At 35.8% G+C, this 18,371-nt stretch overlaps 2 protein-coding genes across 2 annotated transcripts in view; one reads left to right on the top strand and one right to left on the bottom strand.

The window, feature by feature from the left end:
• The first annotated feature begins 2,358 nt into the window (after positions 1-2,358).
• On the top strand, positions 2,359-6,243 carry LOC129194368 (forkhead box protein G1-like). Its single transcript, XM_054799558.1, has 2 exons — positions 2,359-2,506; positions 2,630-6,243. Exon 2 carries the CDS (start codon positions 2,731-2,733, stop codon positions 3,910-3,912), a length of 1,182 nt encoding a protein of 393 aa, XP_054655533.1. The 5' UTR covers positions 2,359-2,506; positions 2,630-2,730; the 3' UTR covers positions 3,913-6,243.
• Positions 6,244-12,387: 6,144 nt separating this feature from the next.
• Positions 12,388-18,371, bottom strand: part of slc30a6 (solute carrier family 30 member 6) — a 92,286-nt gene continuing 86,302 nt past the window's right edge. Inside the window, exons 15-16 of the mRNA XM_054799555.1 lie at positions 14,027-14,128; positions 12,388-12,603 (exon numbers count right to left, since the gene is read on the bottom strand). Of these exons, the coding sequence (XP_054655530.1) occupies positions 12,532-12,603; positions 14,027-14,128 (174 nt within the window). The 3' untranslated portion in view covers positions 12,388-12,531. The remainder of the gene's footprint in view (positions 12,604-14,026; positions 14,129-18,371) is intronic.

Raw genomic sequence — 18,371 nt, 5'->3', positions numbered from 1 at the left:
TTCTGCAAGTTCTCTATTTCATCTCCAAATGTGTCTTCCTTCTTTTCTCCTCGAAAACTATTGACACATCGCTGAAATCTTCGCTATAATCACTGTAAACATCCTCTGTCTCGTACACTGCCATGTTGGTGTTGTGAGTGATATCACTCCGAAGGTGTCACTTCCGGAAATGAGACCGAACAGCGAGAGCTAGCTCGTCATGTTTGGCGCCATGAAGTATAAATGTCATTTTTGCAAATTTACCATTCGCTTTCAAAAATTGAACAAGGTAGAACATAATTACCAACAATATGTAACATATTTAAACAAAGTTGATGTGACGTTCTGCAGGACGGGAATGAGTGTTCCCCGTCCTGCGCTCTTATTTTGGCGGGCTGTGCCTTCTCCGGGGAGGAAGAGGCAGCCGCTTCTCGCCTGGTGGCCGCGCACCTGCGGCCAATTAACATTAATGGCAGATAAAAGGCCAGTGCGTTCGAATGTGCGGCGCTGGTTCATTATTATTGTCTTTGTTATCCATGCTTCTCGTCTCCAAGTCAGTGCGGTAACTTAAACAATTTACTTACCTGTACTACTTGCACCTTTGTCACAGAGCCTTTCCTCTGTCGCCTTTTGTTTCTCCTGCTTCTATAATTAAAGTACCCTTACTTTTTGCACTCCGTGGCTTCGTCTCTGCATATTGGGGTCCAAACCACACCAAGAACGTGACAGTTGATAAATAAACCACAAGCACGGGTACTACAATTTGTTGAGGATTTTGTAGAAATGTTTGCAGTGGCTGACGTCCTATTAGAAAAGTTAGCCAAGCTACATCTTCTTTCGAATGACTGGGCTAAATTGTCCAATGACGTGTTGCATCAAGGAAACTTTTCTGCAAATGAGCTGACGTCTGCATTGACGCACCGTGTCAACTTCATAGAGTGTTTCCAGGTTATTTCTCCATTTTTTGTCAATATTCAGACACTAACAAAAGTGACACTGATTCAAAATCAGAAATACTGTGATTCCTTATGATTTCTATTTAAGTGAATTTTGTGCTAAATATTCTTGACAAATTAACATTTATTGCTTTTGATACGCCGTACTCGCCTTATTATGCCATCCATTATCAATACATTCATGAAAAACTGGTCTCAAAATAATGTTGACAATAATATCGCTTATCTGCAATAATTTGTAGGACAGCATTTGTTATCGTGACAGGCCTACTTGCTAGCAAGTCTTTAACAAATTGTCTTGCGTCTCTTATCGACTTTGAAGCCATCAGCGGGTTTTCCTTGGACAGACATCCCTAATTTAGAGCGTGTGACGATTTTTTTATGCACATTTTTCAACTCCAAGCCGTACAAAGGCTGACATTTTCTTTCTTGAAGATTCAACTTTGAGCTGTAGCACTCACAGAGCACAACAAAATAAACTAACATGCTGGTTGTCAATAATAAGTTTCATCCTTACAAATAATACAAGTTGACACATCATTGTGTACAAACAATTCCAACTGTATTGTGTAGTACTCTTTAAGATCAGCTATTTAGTGCGTGTGTATGTGTGTGTCATACTGAATGGAGTCCAAATGAAGCTTTTGTTGGAGGCTCAGATCCAGTTAAACAGAAACACCATCTGCCACACAAAAAAACACAGCAGAGATTTAATACAGTAGGACGACCTGTGCGTGCGTGTGTGTGTGTGTGTGTGTGTAATCTGGATTTGAGCGCTGTTGTCATACACAATGTGCAGTGAGTGCAAACAAACAGTGATCACCGCTAAATGTGTGCAAAAGCTGATGAATGAAAAATCAACACATTCAGCTTGAAGATAAGGAGAGGACATCTAACGGTTATTTGGAGAGAAAAAAAACACCTCCTGACTTTCTAAGAAACAATTATATACACACACACACATATATATATATATATATATATATATATATATATATATATATATACACACACACACACACACATATATATATATATATACACACAAAATAATAAAATATTTTAAATAAATATTCTAAATATTCTAAATCTAAAATATTTACATTCTATTTTTTATTCGTAGTTTACTTATCAAGATATGATATTTTTGAGTGGATTCTATTGTGTGTATACTTGTCACCAACGTTAACGCAGCAATCATCAGCAGTACCAGCTGCTGCCGACAGGAGGCGACAAGTAGCCGTCGTCGGGGACTCTACGTCTGTGCGTGAGCGTGTGTGTGTGTGTGAGACAGAGAGAGAGATAGAGCGAGAAAGGGTGAGGGAGAGGGAAAGAGAGAGAGACCTTGTCCCTCCGCCCCCCCAGAAGACACGCATGAGCGCACACGTACCGTGCACGCGCCGCCGTGTTTGCCCACATGATTATTGCTGTTGAGAAAACAAAGCCCCCAACACAAGCACGCGCTTGACGCACGAGAGCCTCGGTTTGGGACGTGATTTTGGAAGTTGGGGCTTTGGAGGTGCACGTGAAGGAGGAGAAGAAGGAGGAAAGAGGATTTGCAGACAAAATCAGTAAGTTGTTGAAGCTCCGCCCCCTCGTCATGTTAGAACCTCCTTAATTACTAATTTCTCTCTCTCTCTTTCTCTCTCGCTCTCTTTGGCGCGCCTTTCTCTCTTGGCGCTGTCACTCTTTAGTTTCCCGCCAGGACAACAGAGGTGGACTGACGTTGTTGTTGATGTTGTTGATGTCGATGTTAGTAGTTATTAATAAGATAAGATCCTAGTGACTTCCGGCCATGGAGGACGTGAAAGCCGTGCACAGGTCGTCCTGCTTCAGCATCAAGAGCCTCCTGCTGCCCTCCTCCACCTCCTCTTCGTCCTCCTCAGTCGCCGGTCTCCCCGGGACTCTGCCGCCTTCTCCGGGGTCCGACTCGGGGAGGTCGGCGGAGCTGCCGGAAGTGGACTCCACGGCGGCGGGCGGCTCGGACCCGGACAAGCCGCTCCAGGAGGACGAGGAGGGCGCAGTCGGGGAGGGCGACAAGGCGGCCCCGGAGCACACCTCCACCGGCGGCGGCGCAGGCAAAAACGGCAAACTGGATAAGCCTCCGTTCTCCTACAACGCCCTGATCATGATGGCCATTCGGCAGAGTCCCGAGAAGCGGCTGACGCTGAACGGCATCTACGAGTTCATCATGAAGAACTTTCCGTTCTACCGGGAGCACAAGCAAGGCTGGCAGAACTCCATCAGACACAACCTGAGCCTCAACAAGTGCTTCGTCAAGGTTCCGAGACACTACGACGACCCGGGCAAGGGCAACTACTGGATGCTGGACCCCAGCAGCGACGACGTCTTCATCGGCGGGACCACCGGGAAGCTCCGCCGGCGCTCGGCAACCTCGCGGGGCAAACTGGCCATGAAGCGCGGCCTGCGCTTCGCGCCGCTGGGCTTGGGCATCAACGAGCGGCCCAACAACCCTCTCTACTGGCAGATCTCACCCTTCTTGTCCCTCCACCACCACCACCATCACCCGCACTACAACGGCTCCTCGCCCGGCTTCCTCAACCAGGCGGCCGGCTACGGCTCTCTCCTGCCCGGCGTGGAGCAGCTGGGGAACGGGGACCTGGGTCGCTCCATCCTGGGCGGCTCCGGCGCGCTGGGCTTGACGAACTCCTACGGCATGAGCACGTCGCCCGTCGGGCTGCTATCCGGACAGACGGCGGGCTATTTTGTCTCAGGGAGCCAACACGGGGGTGCGCCGGGACCGCCGGGAGCCGGAGCCCCACCGCCGCCTCCTCCGCACCTGCAGCAGGGCGCGCCGGGCTTCGGCGGGCTGGCGAGCAGCAGCCCCCCGCAGTCGCTGCTTTCGGACTCGCTGAGGACCAGCTCGGTGCCGGCCTTCTCCTCCAGCGTGTCGGCGGGCTTCCCCGGGGTGCTCAGCCACCAGAAGAGGGTGACCCCGAACGCCTTCCTAAACTGACCCCCTGTGTGGACCCACAGAGACCACCTTTAATATCAAGCACTGCTGGCAAAAAATATATACAAATATATATATATAAAGATATATATATATATATATATGATTTGGAACATTTTATTGTCATGTTGTTGAAAAAGGGACAAGGTTGTGTTGCCAAAGGTAACAAACTATTTATATATCTGTACAAAATGTACACTTTCTTTCTTATTTATGCTTTCTATTTATTCTATTTAAAATGTGGGATGGAGCAAGCGGGTCCAATAAGACAAATTCAAGCTTATTTATGCATTTTAGCAGACAATCAACTTCTCTTTGTGGCAGGAATAATAATAATAATAATAATAATAATAGTAATAATAATAATAATAATAATGATAATGAAGCCTTAAATGAGCCAGTAAGACAATCAGGGTTTGAAATTCTCTCAGGTTGGACCCAACAGGCCTTCCAAAATGTCCAGTTCCAACTTTATTGAAAATGTGACTTTTCAAAATAATACACCACTTGCAAACAGAAGATTTGTGGGTTTTTTTTAGCACATGTCAAATTATGCAACACTAATCTTTTTTTTTTTTAATGTTTGTCTTGAATAAGCAGATCTACGTGTGTGTGTGTGTGTGTGTGTGAGAGCATGAAACATGGCGTGCACGTTCACTGAGAGCAGCTGAACTTAAAAAAAAAAAGTCATCTTAAAGAATTCATGAAAATAAAACATTTCCTTATTTTGACCCGCTCTGCTCCCATAAAACACCAACGAATATTTTTCACACACACACACACACACACACACCTTGTGCGGCAGGTTGCGTTGTCATGGAAACGACACTTTGTAGGGTTGAAGATGTGTGGAGGTTAAAGGTCAAAATGTTGTTTTTGTTGTTTAGTTTTGAAAGGTTCATCAGCAGGAAGTTTATGATGTTTTTTAAAATTTTCACGCTGTTATTATTTTAGCGGCTTTCGCGCTCAGATTTATCGCTAAAATGTTAGCGTCGTCATGTTTGCGCTGAAAGGTTTCGGAAAAAGTGGCTAAAAAAGTTGTCGAGTGAGGATTGAAAGCAAAAAACAAACAACAGCAAAAAAAAGGACAAAGCAGAGAATTGGGGCTGAGCCGCCATGTCGGGCCTCTGATGGGACTTTTATTCTGCAAAACGTCAACGAAAGCGACTTCCTGTGCTCTTTTTATTTTGTAAAATTATTTATTGACCTCTTTTTCCCTCACCACCACATGAAAAACATTTGTGGAAATAGCAGCCGAGCAGCCGGGAAGCGTTTTTATGTTCGATGCCGGAGGCCCCGCCACAACAAAATCTGCAGAGTACATTAGCAAAATAAAAGCACAAAGCTGTCATGACTATGTTTTTTGTTTGTTTGTTTGTTTGAAAATTTCCCACATCACTTCTGCTTTTGTATTTTTCTTTTTGCAGGTTTTTTCTTTGCACTTTTGTGGTTAGCATTCACTTGTATGAAAAGTCTGTGATGTTTTTCTTCATGTTTTTTTTTTTTTGCTTTCCAGAGAAACTGAACTTGATTAAAAAGGAAGAAATAATAATAAAAAAAAAGTCTGGTGATGTCAACGCTGCAGAAAAAAACATCTTTATACATTTTAAACTGATGGTTATCGTTTTTATATCGTTTGTTTAATGCTAATTCATCCTTGCACATATTATAATGGCTTCTTAATGCTTTTATTCTTACTCATTAAAATATATATTTGATATTCAGATTTAATTACATTTCTCTTCTTTTATATTTATCAATTTTAATTTTGACGAATGATTAGCACCATACCTGTCCACATTTGCAACTGGAAATAAGGGAAATTGCTGTGGCTCAAGCGTGGATATCGGCACCACCGGGGGGGATTTATTTACCGTATTCTTTTTTTTTTGGGATGAAAGTTTAATATTGGCGGGAAACGATTCAAACAAGAAGGCGAGGGGAAAGAAGGGCAAAATACGGGCGTTTCCCAGGAAAAACGGGAGGGCTGACGGGTATGGTTAGCACGTTTTGAATGAAGAAAGGTGAGTGTGTGCGTATAACATTGACTATAAGTTCATATTCAATATTGCATAGCATAAAATCCAATATAAATCCAACTGTAGCATTCGAGGCGCATGACGACTGAAGGACACGCGTGCTACATTCAATGTTTCTTCATATTCGACTTGCTAATGTTGACTTGACTGTGCTGTCCACTGTTTGGCGTCAACAAAAGCATTCAGACGGCAAATAAAAAGTACAATAAGACTAAATTATACATGTGACCGTGTCACAACCGCTGAGCGGATGCTGGAAAACATGAAATATTCATCATATTTATTATTAATATTAGGATACGTGCCCATGTGCCATACACACTGACACCTAAATCACATGTATTCGCCCGCAGCTGTCAAGCGTGTGCTCGGTATATAACTTGAAATGTCTTCATACGCTTAACAGTGTGTAGCAAAACCTAAAAGTTATTATATATATATATATTAATATAATTATTATTATATATATATATATTATTACCGCTCATGATAATTTAATGATAGAAATTGCTGTAACACTTCGTCTGACTTGAAACTAAGTGACAATGTGTCATAAAAACACACTTTACCTTTGGTTTTTTTGTTTCTGTCACACACACACACACACACACACACACACTCACACACACACTCGCACACGTGCACTGGACATCAGAATAAAATTAGTGGTTGCTGTGAAAAAAAGAATGATTCTTTTTGAAGTCTGTCAAGCTGATCAAGCTAATTCCATTCATGACTTCTACTAACACGTTAGTCATGAAACATCCTTTTAGCCGTCATAAGGCTGTCTATCATTAAAAAGATTAAAGAACTGCTCGTGTGTCGCTTGTTCAATATTGGAAAAATGTTGCAATTGCTATTATGCCATTTTTGAAAAGAGGGCCCCCAACTATTCACACAAATATTCAAGCATGGTTGTTTGCAAAATGAGCACAAACACATATTTGTAAAAATGCATTAACTCAGTGGTCAAATGGTCAACACACACACACACACACACACACACACACAAAAAAACCCTATTTTAGGAAACAGCAGGTGGTCGACATTTTTATGTACGGGATCATTTCGATATTGACAAACCCACAACATTCTTCATGATGACTTTGAAAATACGCAAATACTCTAAAGCAGGGGTGTCCTACGTGCGGCCTGCAGCTTGCTTTTATTGGCCTGTGGCACGCTGCACAATTAACCCCCCCCCCAAAAAAACAGCAAAAATGGAAAAAACAGAGCAAAAAGACAAAATGCAAAACTACATGAGGTTTTTGCCAACTGCGCACACGCAGAGCGCCAACACCTGGACCAAAACGTGTTGTAAAAATGGCTAAAACAGAATGTGACAAAACCTGAAACACATTTCCTGCTTTGCACTTTGCTTGCAATGCTTCCGCACGGTTCTTGCAGAACATTATACACTCTTTCCTACGTTCTAAACACCGAAATAGCCATCATGATCACTGGGAAATCACTTTCAGTAAAACTGCTAGAAACACACGCGCTAAATGGAAATACCTCCGCACTCAGCATTCAAGATGGCAACAGATTCAATGACATCAGGCGGGTCAGCACTTCCACACTCAGAAACAGCGAGTCACCATGAAACCGCTCTTCTGAACGGGTTTGGCTGCGGGACCCACCATCACCCCTCGGTGACAAGCCCTGACCCAACTCAAACCTCCCAAATATCTTGCATTTAAAGCAGTGTGGCCCCGGGGGGGCCATTTTATTGGCCCTCGGCAGATTTGAAAAAAATACCAGGCAACGAGAGCGGGTAAAAGAAAAAAAAAAACAACAGCAAAAATGGAAAAAAGAGAGTCATTTTACAAGAATAAAGAGGAAATATTCGGCGAGTAAAGTCGTAACATTAAGAGAAAAAAATAATTAAGTACAAAAAAAATAAAATCTTAAGATTATGAGAAACAAAACAGAATAAATTAGGTTGGGTAAAAAAAAGAAAAAGAAAGAAAGACGGGACAAGAAAAAAGTTGAAGTATTTGTAAAAAACACCAACCCCCCAGCAAAAATGCGTTTTGTTAAGTTGATGCTATTACTAGAAATAATAATAATAAATACTAGAAATAATAAGACCAAGCTGAGCTGTTGGCTGTTCTTTCAAGAAGCGATAAATAAAGAAGTCTTTGCTTCTCCTATCACCTTTCAGCAGGCAGCCCTCGTGGGACACGTTTGGACACCCCTGCTTTGCAACGCAACGTGAGCTGAGGCAGCGAGACCATGTCGCTGTCGGGATGGCGCGCTCTTCTCCAGCAGATATCTGCAGCTGTGTGCCGCATGGATGGATGGCACGCTTTTTTTGTTGTCACGACCCACTGAAAACACACCTGCAGTATTACGACTAACGTTGTAACATTACGACTTTATTCCCGTCATATTATAACTTTATTCCTATAATATTTTAACTTTATTACCATAATATTATAACTTTATTACCATATTACGACTTTATTCCCATCATATTATAACTTTATTCCTATAATATTATAACTTTATTACCATATTACAACTTTATTCCCATCATATTATAACTTTATTCCCATAATATAATAATTTTATTCCCATAATATTATAACTTTATTCCCATATTACGACTTTATTCACATCATATTATAACTTTATTCCCATAATATAATAATTTTATTCCCATAATATTATAACTTTATTCCCATATTACGACTTTATTCACATCATATTATAACTTTATTCCCATAATATAATAACTTTATTCCCATAATAATAACTTTATTCCCATAATATAATAACTTTATTCCCAAAATATTATAACTTTATTCCCATATTACGACTTTATTCCCATCATATTATAACTTTATTCCCATAAAATAATGACTTTATTCCCATAATATTATTATAACTTTATTCCCATAATATACAATTTTTTTTTTGCAACCTAATTTTCCAAAAATGACAACTTTATTTGTTGTTTTGTTGTTTGTTGGACTTTTTTAAAATGACATCTTTCTTCTTGAGTGTTTCCATTCTATGCTGCTAAAATGATGTTATTTCCCCTCATGATATTAGAACGTTATTCTCGTAAAAGTTTTTGTCTTATACGTGGAATACGACTTCTTGTCTTATCTTGCTCGCTTGTGCGTGTACACTTTTGAGTTTTGAGCCAAATTTGGCAAAATTGAGCAAAAACTGTAACAACGAACAATAACACACAACAATAATTCCTTTGAAAGCTTTTCACCAAAAGGAGAAACACATAAAAACATGAAGTGCCTGCTATGAACTTACCAAGCCCTGCGGACTGACAAGATGCATTTCTTAGTAACATTTAATCAGCAATAAAAATCAGTAGAAAACAGCAGTTTTTCTTACTACTGTGAAACGTAGAAGAATGAAAATGAGTGCGTTGATTGAAGTACAGCCTTACTTACCGTACTTTTTACGGGCCGTTTGTTGCAAACAACAACAGCATGAACGGAGTGAGCCCTTTTTTCAGGTCATAAAAGTCTCTTCGTCTCGGCGGGTGGAGGCGGGGCCGCTGGCATGCGCACACAGTGCAGAAGAGTAACGTAGTAAACATTCTATTTGTCACTGTTAGATATTTTCTCATTGTACTTTTGTACTGTCGCGTATCGTCTGGTGATGGCTGGTGCCTGGTGACACCCCCGGCACCCGTGGCACCCCAGCGCAGTGTGGACACCATCTAAAACACACACAAAGAAAAGTCATATTTGGCACATACACGTTCAAACGGTACTGACATGAGATACTTGATACTGCATGATTGCTGGCTAATTCACGCAGGCCAGGTGATGCAGGCTAAGTAGAGGACGCTAGCTCACGTACAAGCTAGTTCAGGGGTGTCCAAACGGTTCCTAGCGAGGGCCACGTAGTGAAAAATGAAAGGACGCATTGACGTCTTGTAGAGATATGCTCGTTTGACATTTCAAGAAAAAGATGCATCTTGTGATGTAGGTGAAAATCACCTTCACTCTGCTCTTTTTAAACCCATTTTCGCATTTTTCTTTTTTTATTTTCAAAATATTTTCAGCTTTCTTCTTCAATAATCTTGATAATTTTTTTTGTCGTAATAAAAGGACTTGATTGACAGAATATTTGGACTTTATTCCCATAATATTCTAACTTTTCCAAATGTTTCCAAAAATTGCAATGGCGATTTTTTTCTCGTCAGATGAGTTTTTTCTCTCAATATTTGGACTTTATTCTTGTGAAATTACCACTTTTTTTTTCTTTCTATTTCTGCTGTAGTTTTTTTTTTTTTAAACTGTTTTTCTTGTAAATTTTCTTCTCATCACGATGACTTTATTTATTAGTAAATTACTAAAAATATTTTCTTCTTAAATAACTAATAATAATAATAATTATTATTAAATAATTAATAATGTTGTCCCATAATATTACACCTTTTTTTTGCAAGCTAATTTTCCAAAAATGACAACTTTATTGGTTGTAGTGGTTGTTTAAAAACAATAACATCTTTTTTTCTTTAATATTTCCACGTTACTTCTCCTAAAAGTTACTTTTCCTCATATCATGACGTAATTCTCATAAAATAGCAATTTGTTTCTCTTGTTGGAATGAGACTTTTTCCTCATGAACATTTAGACTTCATTCTTGTAAAATTACACCTGTGTTTGTTTCATTTTTGCCACTGTTTTTTTTTTTTTCAAATTTCAAAATATTTCAGCTTTCTTCTTAAATAATCTTTGCACATTTTGTTGTCATAACATTTTGACTTAATGTCAATTTTATCCCTTTTTTCCAACCTAATTTTCATTTTAATGAGAAATAAATGAATGAAACTGAATTTAAAGTTAGTAATGAGCAGCGCTCACAACAACAGGCGGAGTAGATGAGTTTATTCAGAATACCTGAAGAAGGGCAGGTGGGCTTAGTTAGTTACTGTGTGTGTGGCCTAGCTTGGCTTGGTACTAGATATATGCTAACCAGGCTAGTTGGGCAGACATTATGTGAGTTGGCTGACATACTGTAGTTCATGTTGACAAATTTGTCTAGGCGGTCTAGGTGTCTAGGTCAACAACTAGCAACTTAGAGTTTATTGGTTTATGGAGAATAGTTTGAGCAGGCTACATGGTACAGGCTAATTAGAGGAGGCTAGTTCATGTAGGCTAGATAATGCAGGCTAATTAATGGAGGCGAGCTCATGTAGGCTAGCTCCTACAGGCTAGCTAGAAGAAGCTAGCTCACGTACTGCTGTTAAAGTAGGTCAGACGAACAGAAAATGAAATAAAATGACTTACAGTTAGTAGACTGTCCAGCATGTCTCAACACGAGGTTGAGTTTTGGCTTTTTCCCCCCTCAAAGATGCCACTCATTACGGAGCGGTTCATTTAGCACACACTTCAGCCTAGCTACTTCCTGTTAGCTTAGCTAGCTATGTGCTATAGGCTTGTTGTGATGTTCATTTATCTCAAAATACGTCCTTTGACATCATTGTGTCAGTAAAACAATGAATAACTACGTTTCCTTGTCCATACAGGAACTGTAACATACAAACAATTGCTACTTTGAATAGTTTGTCCAACCGTGATGATGCCAGCAAGTTGACATGTCAGATGACAGCGACTCGTTAGATGACCAGGAAGCTTAACCAGGAAGACTCTTGGCTGTATTTTGCACGCTGTTGTTTGTAATAATAGGGAACAATCGTATTATTCTGTCCATATTGTTACATTGTCACATTATACTGCTATTGATATATACTGTACATACTATACTGTATGCTTGTGGCTAAGTTTGGTGATTAAAATATTGGTAGTTTTAGCCATATCATAATTGATAATGATAATAATAATAATAATAATAATAATAATAATAATAATAATAATCACATTTTCCAAAAATAATTTCTAAATTAATTTGTTTGTCATTATGACTTAAAAAAATTATTTAACATTTCAAATCTATGCTTCTAAAATGACATTATTTTTCCTCGTAATATTACGCCTTTATTCTCCAAAAATTACAGCATTTCCCCCCCCCGATTTCCGCTGTTTTTTTTTTTAAATAATAACAATTATAAGAATCTAACAAATTAAACAAAAAAACTCATTCAATGATGTGGAGAAACATCAAGTCAAACGTATCGGTATCGGTATCGGTATCGGTATCGGCGCTGCTGTCGGCAAAACTGTCTTTACTTGGTCGAAAATGCAACCAAAATGTGCAGTTGAAAGTGCCAACAAAGTTAGCTTAACTATGTTAGCTTGATGAATGAATGAATGTTTTCCATTTGCACCAGGCGACAGACGGAGGAAGAAGATTTCCTTTTAGCCGTCATTCAGTCTTTGTCACCACAGGAGCCGGGGGGGGGGGGCGCATGCACCCTCACCTTCTTAGACTTACCAGGAAGTTCAAAGTTCATCAAGAAGGCTGGCCTCCTCGTTAGCACCACTTAGCTGCAGGATTGTGTTTGACTTGACTTGCTTTCTTCTTCTTCTTCTTCTTCTTCTCGACACGTTGTCCTCGCTAAAAACGTCCAAGCAATTCCTGGACGCTCCAGGACGTCTTGGAACATCTTTTGGTCGCTGAACTTAGGCTCACTAAACAGAGGTCAGCAGGTCGGGAGCCTCCGCTTCCTCTTGGCTAATCTCCACCCGCTCGCTGCGACCTTTTGCTGGACGTCCTGCAGGAGACACGGGACAGGAGGCGAGCAGTGACGGAATACGAGGCACAAAATTAGCATCACACTTGTTTTCAAACAGGGACAAAAGTCACTAACAAAATTACATCACCAAAAACACATGACAAGAAACTAAACTAACTCAATTTCACACATCACACAAAAAAATAGCATCACTAAAAAACACTGAAAGAAACGAAAAACATGAAAACAAAATCACTAAAAAACACAAAAAATCACTAAAAGAAACAAACAAAAAAACAAAACACACAAAAACATCACAAAAAACACTAAAAAAAGAAACACAAAAAAATCACAAAAAAACATTAAAACACACACAAAAACACTTTTAAAAAAAAATCACTAAAAATACCAAAAGAAACGCAGCATCACAAAACAAACACTAAAAAACACTGAATCACAAAAAAAGGAAAAAGCAAGATCACCAAAAAACAACACTAAAAAAACAACACAAAAAAAACAGCATAATTAAAAATCTCCCCTCCAAAAAAATCACTTTAAAAAACACACAAAAAAAGTCAAAATCACAAAAAACAACACACAAAAAAGAAAATCATAAAAAACACTTAAAAAAACATCAACTAAAAACACACACACAAAAAACTCCAGCATCACATACAAAAACTAAATCACAAAAAACATGGAAAAAAAAGTCAACATCACCAAAAAAAACACACAAAAAATAATCACTGAAAAAAAATCACCAAACAAAACACCCATAAACATCACAAAAAACATCACTAAAAAAAACGACATAAAAAAAGGGAAAAGTCAACAACAAAAAAATGAAAAAAAAGAATCCTAAAAAAATGACTAAAAGCAAAAAGCACATCACAAAAAAACAGAAAAAAAACATCACTAAAAAAATATAAAAAAACAGAATCACTAAAGGAAACGCTAAAAAAATCATCAAAAAAGTAAAAAAAATCACTATAAAAACAATAAAAATAATTTCTAAAAATAATAAAAATAATTTCTAAAAATTTCTAAATTTCTCAGGAACACCCCCCCCCCCACACACACTAAATAAGACATCACAAAAAAAACATGACCAAAGTTGAAATGGTGAGTATGATTGTCATGGAAACACACACACACACACACGCGCACACACACACACACACGCACACACACACGCACACACACACACACGCACACACACACACACACACACACACACACACACACACACACACACACACACACACACAGAGTCGTTCATCATTAAAAACCAAACTGGATCTTCTGTCTTCTGCTCTTTTTTCAGCCTTTTGCTTCGTCTTATAAAAGTTTTGTGTTGTGTTAAAGAAGGCATTGGACTTGAGTGTGTTGGGTTGTTTTCCAGTGTGTGTGTGTGTGTGTGTGTGTGTGTGTGTGTGTGTGTGCGTGTGCACGTGGCGCTCACCTGCCTTCCCGCACGTCCACAAAACGTCGTGTTCAGAACCTCAGCGAGCGTGTGAGGTGGAACCAAAGTGTGAAAGGCACTCAGGGACTCAGGTGTCACTTCCTGTCAGGACAAACATCAACAACTCCGTAAAAGCCGTGACTAAAGTTCAAAGCATTCCAAGACATGAAATAGACATTTACTCTGGCATAGAATAGGCTTTATTGTCATCAGCCGTTATTATTATTATTGATTGACGGTTGGGGAGAAGTAAAACTTGTCAGTTCATCAAAACGCCAACAATACTGCATCCTAGCTAGCATAGACGGTAGAAGTACAGTCTAGTGTGTACCACCTGATAGCATAGAGTACTGCCCAGCTCTGTTGGCTATTTCAGCTCACAAAATGCCTCCATTTTCAGTGCCTGCTACTTTTTTATGGAATGTTTTTTATTTGCTGTGTTTCATAGCACATGTTTGGAACCCGCTTTACACACTGGAGGCCGAAATGTCAGCAGCCAACAGGAGATGGGAGAAAAACAGGCTTTGTGTTCGTCTTTCAAGGGAGGGAGGATGTTGACAATGAAAAATGGAAAAAGTGAACGTGTTGAACAACCAACGTCAAATGTTGTTCACTTGATTTCGTACTTGTTCATTCCTTTCACTTCTCACAAATAAAATGTTGTTTGTCACAACACACACACGCACGCACACACACACACATTCCTTGAAATAAAAACACACACCAAAAAATTCACTTTTATTTTTTTTTTCCTGTTTTAGTAGAAATGTTTGAGTAGGAAAAAAAAATAAGATTCAAAAATAGATTTAACAACAAGATGACGTGTTTGCACTCAAAACAGAATTATTTTATTTGAATGAATTTGCAAAAAAGGTTGTTAATAGTTATAATAAACATTTAAATGTTGTTTTTTACTATTAACAATAATAATAATAGTTATAATAAATGTTTAAATGTTGTTTTTATTATTAACAATAATAATAATAGTTATAATAAACATTTAAATGTTGTTTTTTACTATTAACAATAATAATAATAGTTATAATAAATGTTTAAATGTTGTTTTTATTATTAACAATAATAATAATAGTTATAATAAACGTTTAAATGTGGTTTTTATTATTAACAATAATAATAATAGTTATAATAAATGTTTAAATGTTGTTTTTATTATTAACAATAATAATAATAGTTATAATAAATGTTTAAATGTGGTTTTTATTATTAACAATAATAATAATAGTTATAATAAACGTTTAAATGTTGTTTTTATTATTAACAATAATAATAATAGTTATAATAAACGTTTAAATGTTGTTTTTATTATTAACAATAATAATAATAGTTATAATAAACGTTTAAATGTTGTTTTTATTATTAACAATAATAATAATAGTTATAATAAACGTTTAAATGTTGTTTTTATTATTAACAATAATAATAATAGTTATAATAAACATTTAAATGTTGTTTTTATTATTAACAATAATAATAATAGTTATAATAAACGTTTAAATGTTGTTTTTATTATTAACAATAATAATAATAGTTATAATAAATGTTTAAATGTTGTTTTTATTATTAACAATAATAATAATAGTTATAATAAATGTTTAAATGTTGTTTTTATTATTAACAATAATAATAATAGTTATAATAAATGTTTAAATGTTGTTTTTATTATTAACAATAATAATAATAGTTGTTTTTATTATTAACAATAATAATAATAGTTATAATAAATGTTTAAATGTTGTTTTTATTATTAACAATAATAATAATAGTTATAATAAATGTTTAAATGTTGTTTTTATTATTAACAATAATAATAATAGTTATAATAAATGTTTAAATGTTGTTTTTATTATTAACAATAATAATAATAGTTATAATAAATGTTTAAATGTGGTTTTTATTATTAACAATAATAATAATAGTTGTTTTTATTATTAACAATAATAATAATAGTTATAATAAACATTTAAATGTTGTTTTTATTATTAACAATAATAATAATAGTTATAATAAATGTTTAAATGTTGTTTTTACTATTAACAATAATAATAATAGTTATAATAAACGTTTAAATGTGGTTTTTATTATTAACAATAATAATAATAGTTATAATAAATGTTTAAATGTTGTTTTTATTATTAACAATAATAATAATAGTTATAATAAATGTTTAAATGTGGTTTTTATTATTAACAATAATAATAATAGTTATAATAAACGTTTAAATGTTGTTTTTATTATTAACAATAATAATAATAGTTATAATAAACGTTTAAATGTTGTTTTTATTATTAACAATAATAATAATAGTTATAATAAACGTTTAAATGTTGTTTTTATTATTAACAATAATAATAATAGTTATAATAAACGTTTAAATGTTGTTTTTATTATTAACAATAATAATAATAGTTATAATAAACATTTAAATGTTGTTTTTATTATTAACAATAATAATAATAGTTATAATAAACGTTTAAATGTTGTTTTTATTATTAACAATAATAATAATAGTTATAATAAATGTTTAAATGTGGTTTTTATTATTAACAATAATAATAATAGTTATAATAAATGTTTAAATGTGGTTTTTATTATTAACAATAATAATAATAGTTGTTTTTATTATTAACAATAATAATAATAGTTATAATAAATGTTTAAATGTTGTTTTTACTATTAACAATAATAATAATAGTTATAATAAATGTTTAAATGTTGTTTTTACTATTAACAATAATAATAATAGTTGTTTTTATTATTAACAATAATAATAATAGTTATAATAAATGTTTAAATGTTGTTTTTATTATTAACAATAATAATAATAGTTATAATAAATGTTTAAATGTTGTTTTTATTATTAACAATAATAATAATAGTTATAATAAATGTTTAAATGTGGTTTTTATTATTAACAATAATAATAATAGTTGTTTTTATTATTAACAATAATAATAATAGTTATAATAAATGTTTAAATGTTGTTTTTACTATTAACAATAATAATAATAGTTATAATAAACATTTAAATGTTGTTTTTATTATTAACAATAATAATAATAGTTATAATAAATGTTTAAATGTTGTTTTTACTATTAACAATAATAATAATAGTTATAATAAATGTTTAAATGTTGTTTTTATTATTAACAATAATAATAATAGTTATAATAAATGTTTAAATGTTGTTTTTATTATTAACAATAATAATAATAGTTATAATAAACGTTTAAATGTTGTTTTTATTATTAACAATAATAATAATAGTTATAATAAACGTTTAAATGTGGTTTTTACTGTCATTTTAATGTGGAATGTTGTTCAAATGTTGTTTAATGTTGTTTAAAAGTGGTTTGAGTCGAATAAGAACAACATTCATGTTTCAATGGTGTCTTTTTGAATAATAAAAACACCAACAGTCATCATAAAATGTTGAAATGTTGTTTTTCTTGTCGTTTTAAGGTCGTTCAAATGTTAAAATGCTCTTCTGTCATTTGAATGTCTTTTAAAAGTCGTCGAACACTAAAAATCACAATAATGTTTGAATGTTTCGATGGTGTTTTTAAAAATAATAATAATAATAAAAATAACACTAACAATGATCATAAAATGTTGAAATCTTGTTTTTGGTGTCGTTCAAATGTTGCTGTTATTTTAATGTGAACATGTTTTTACTGTCATTTTAATGCTGCTAAAATGTTGTTTTTAGTTTGAATTCGTGTTGTTGAAAAGTCCTTTCATAACAACAGCAGCAACAATGATAAGGAGGTGTTGGAATATTGCTTTTGCTGTTGTTTTAGTGCTGTTTTTGGGGATTTACTGTGCGCCGCCCTGCAGGGCCAACACGTCGCCAAACAACACTTTTTTATTTTCAAACAAACAAGACAGAAAATGAAAATAAAAGAAGAAAAATGGCGTCCGGGCCGCTCGCTCCCCCCGCCCTCGGCAGAAGATCGCGTGCGGAATCCAGGCGGCGGCGAGCGTTCCCGGGCGACGTGACCTGCCTGGCTGGAGACGCACTGAGCATGCTCAGTAGCAGCCTTCCGTGACAGCGCTAATCGTCTGCACGGATCGCTGGCACGCCGTCGCCTTCAATTACGATGAAAGCCGCCATTTTGACTTTTTCTTCTTTGATGGAGCGCTGACGTCCGATTGGTCCGTCCAGGTGTCGCGTTCTTGCGTCTCCGCCTCGGCCTTTGCTCGCCTCGACCCCACCGGCAGCGACTGAAGGCAATGAAGGAAGGAAGGACGGAAGGAAGGACACTTTTTTCTAACGCTCTTTTTCATTTCCTCGCACACGCACACACGCAGCGTTTGATTGACAGCT

The sequence above is a fragment of the Dunckerocampus dactyliophorus genome, chromosome 14 (genome assembly GCF_027744805.1).
Source record: "Dunckerocampus dactyliophorus isolate RoL2022-P2 chromosome 14, RoL_Ddac_1.1, whole genome shotgun sequence".
Taxonomy (NCBI): domain Eukaryota; kingdom Metazoa; phylum Chordata; class Actinopteri; order Syngnathiformes; family Syngnathidae; genus Dunckerocampus; species Dunckerocampus dactyliophorus.
This window is presented reverse-complemented; position numbering and strand designations above follow the sequence as displayed.

Bases quoted from the DNA above. Each gene is read 5' to 3' on its own strand.
- LOC129194368 (XM_054799558.1), top strand. From the start codon at position 2,731: ATGGAGGACGTGAAAGCCGTGCACAGGTCGTCCTGCTTCAGCATCAAG.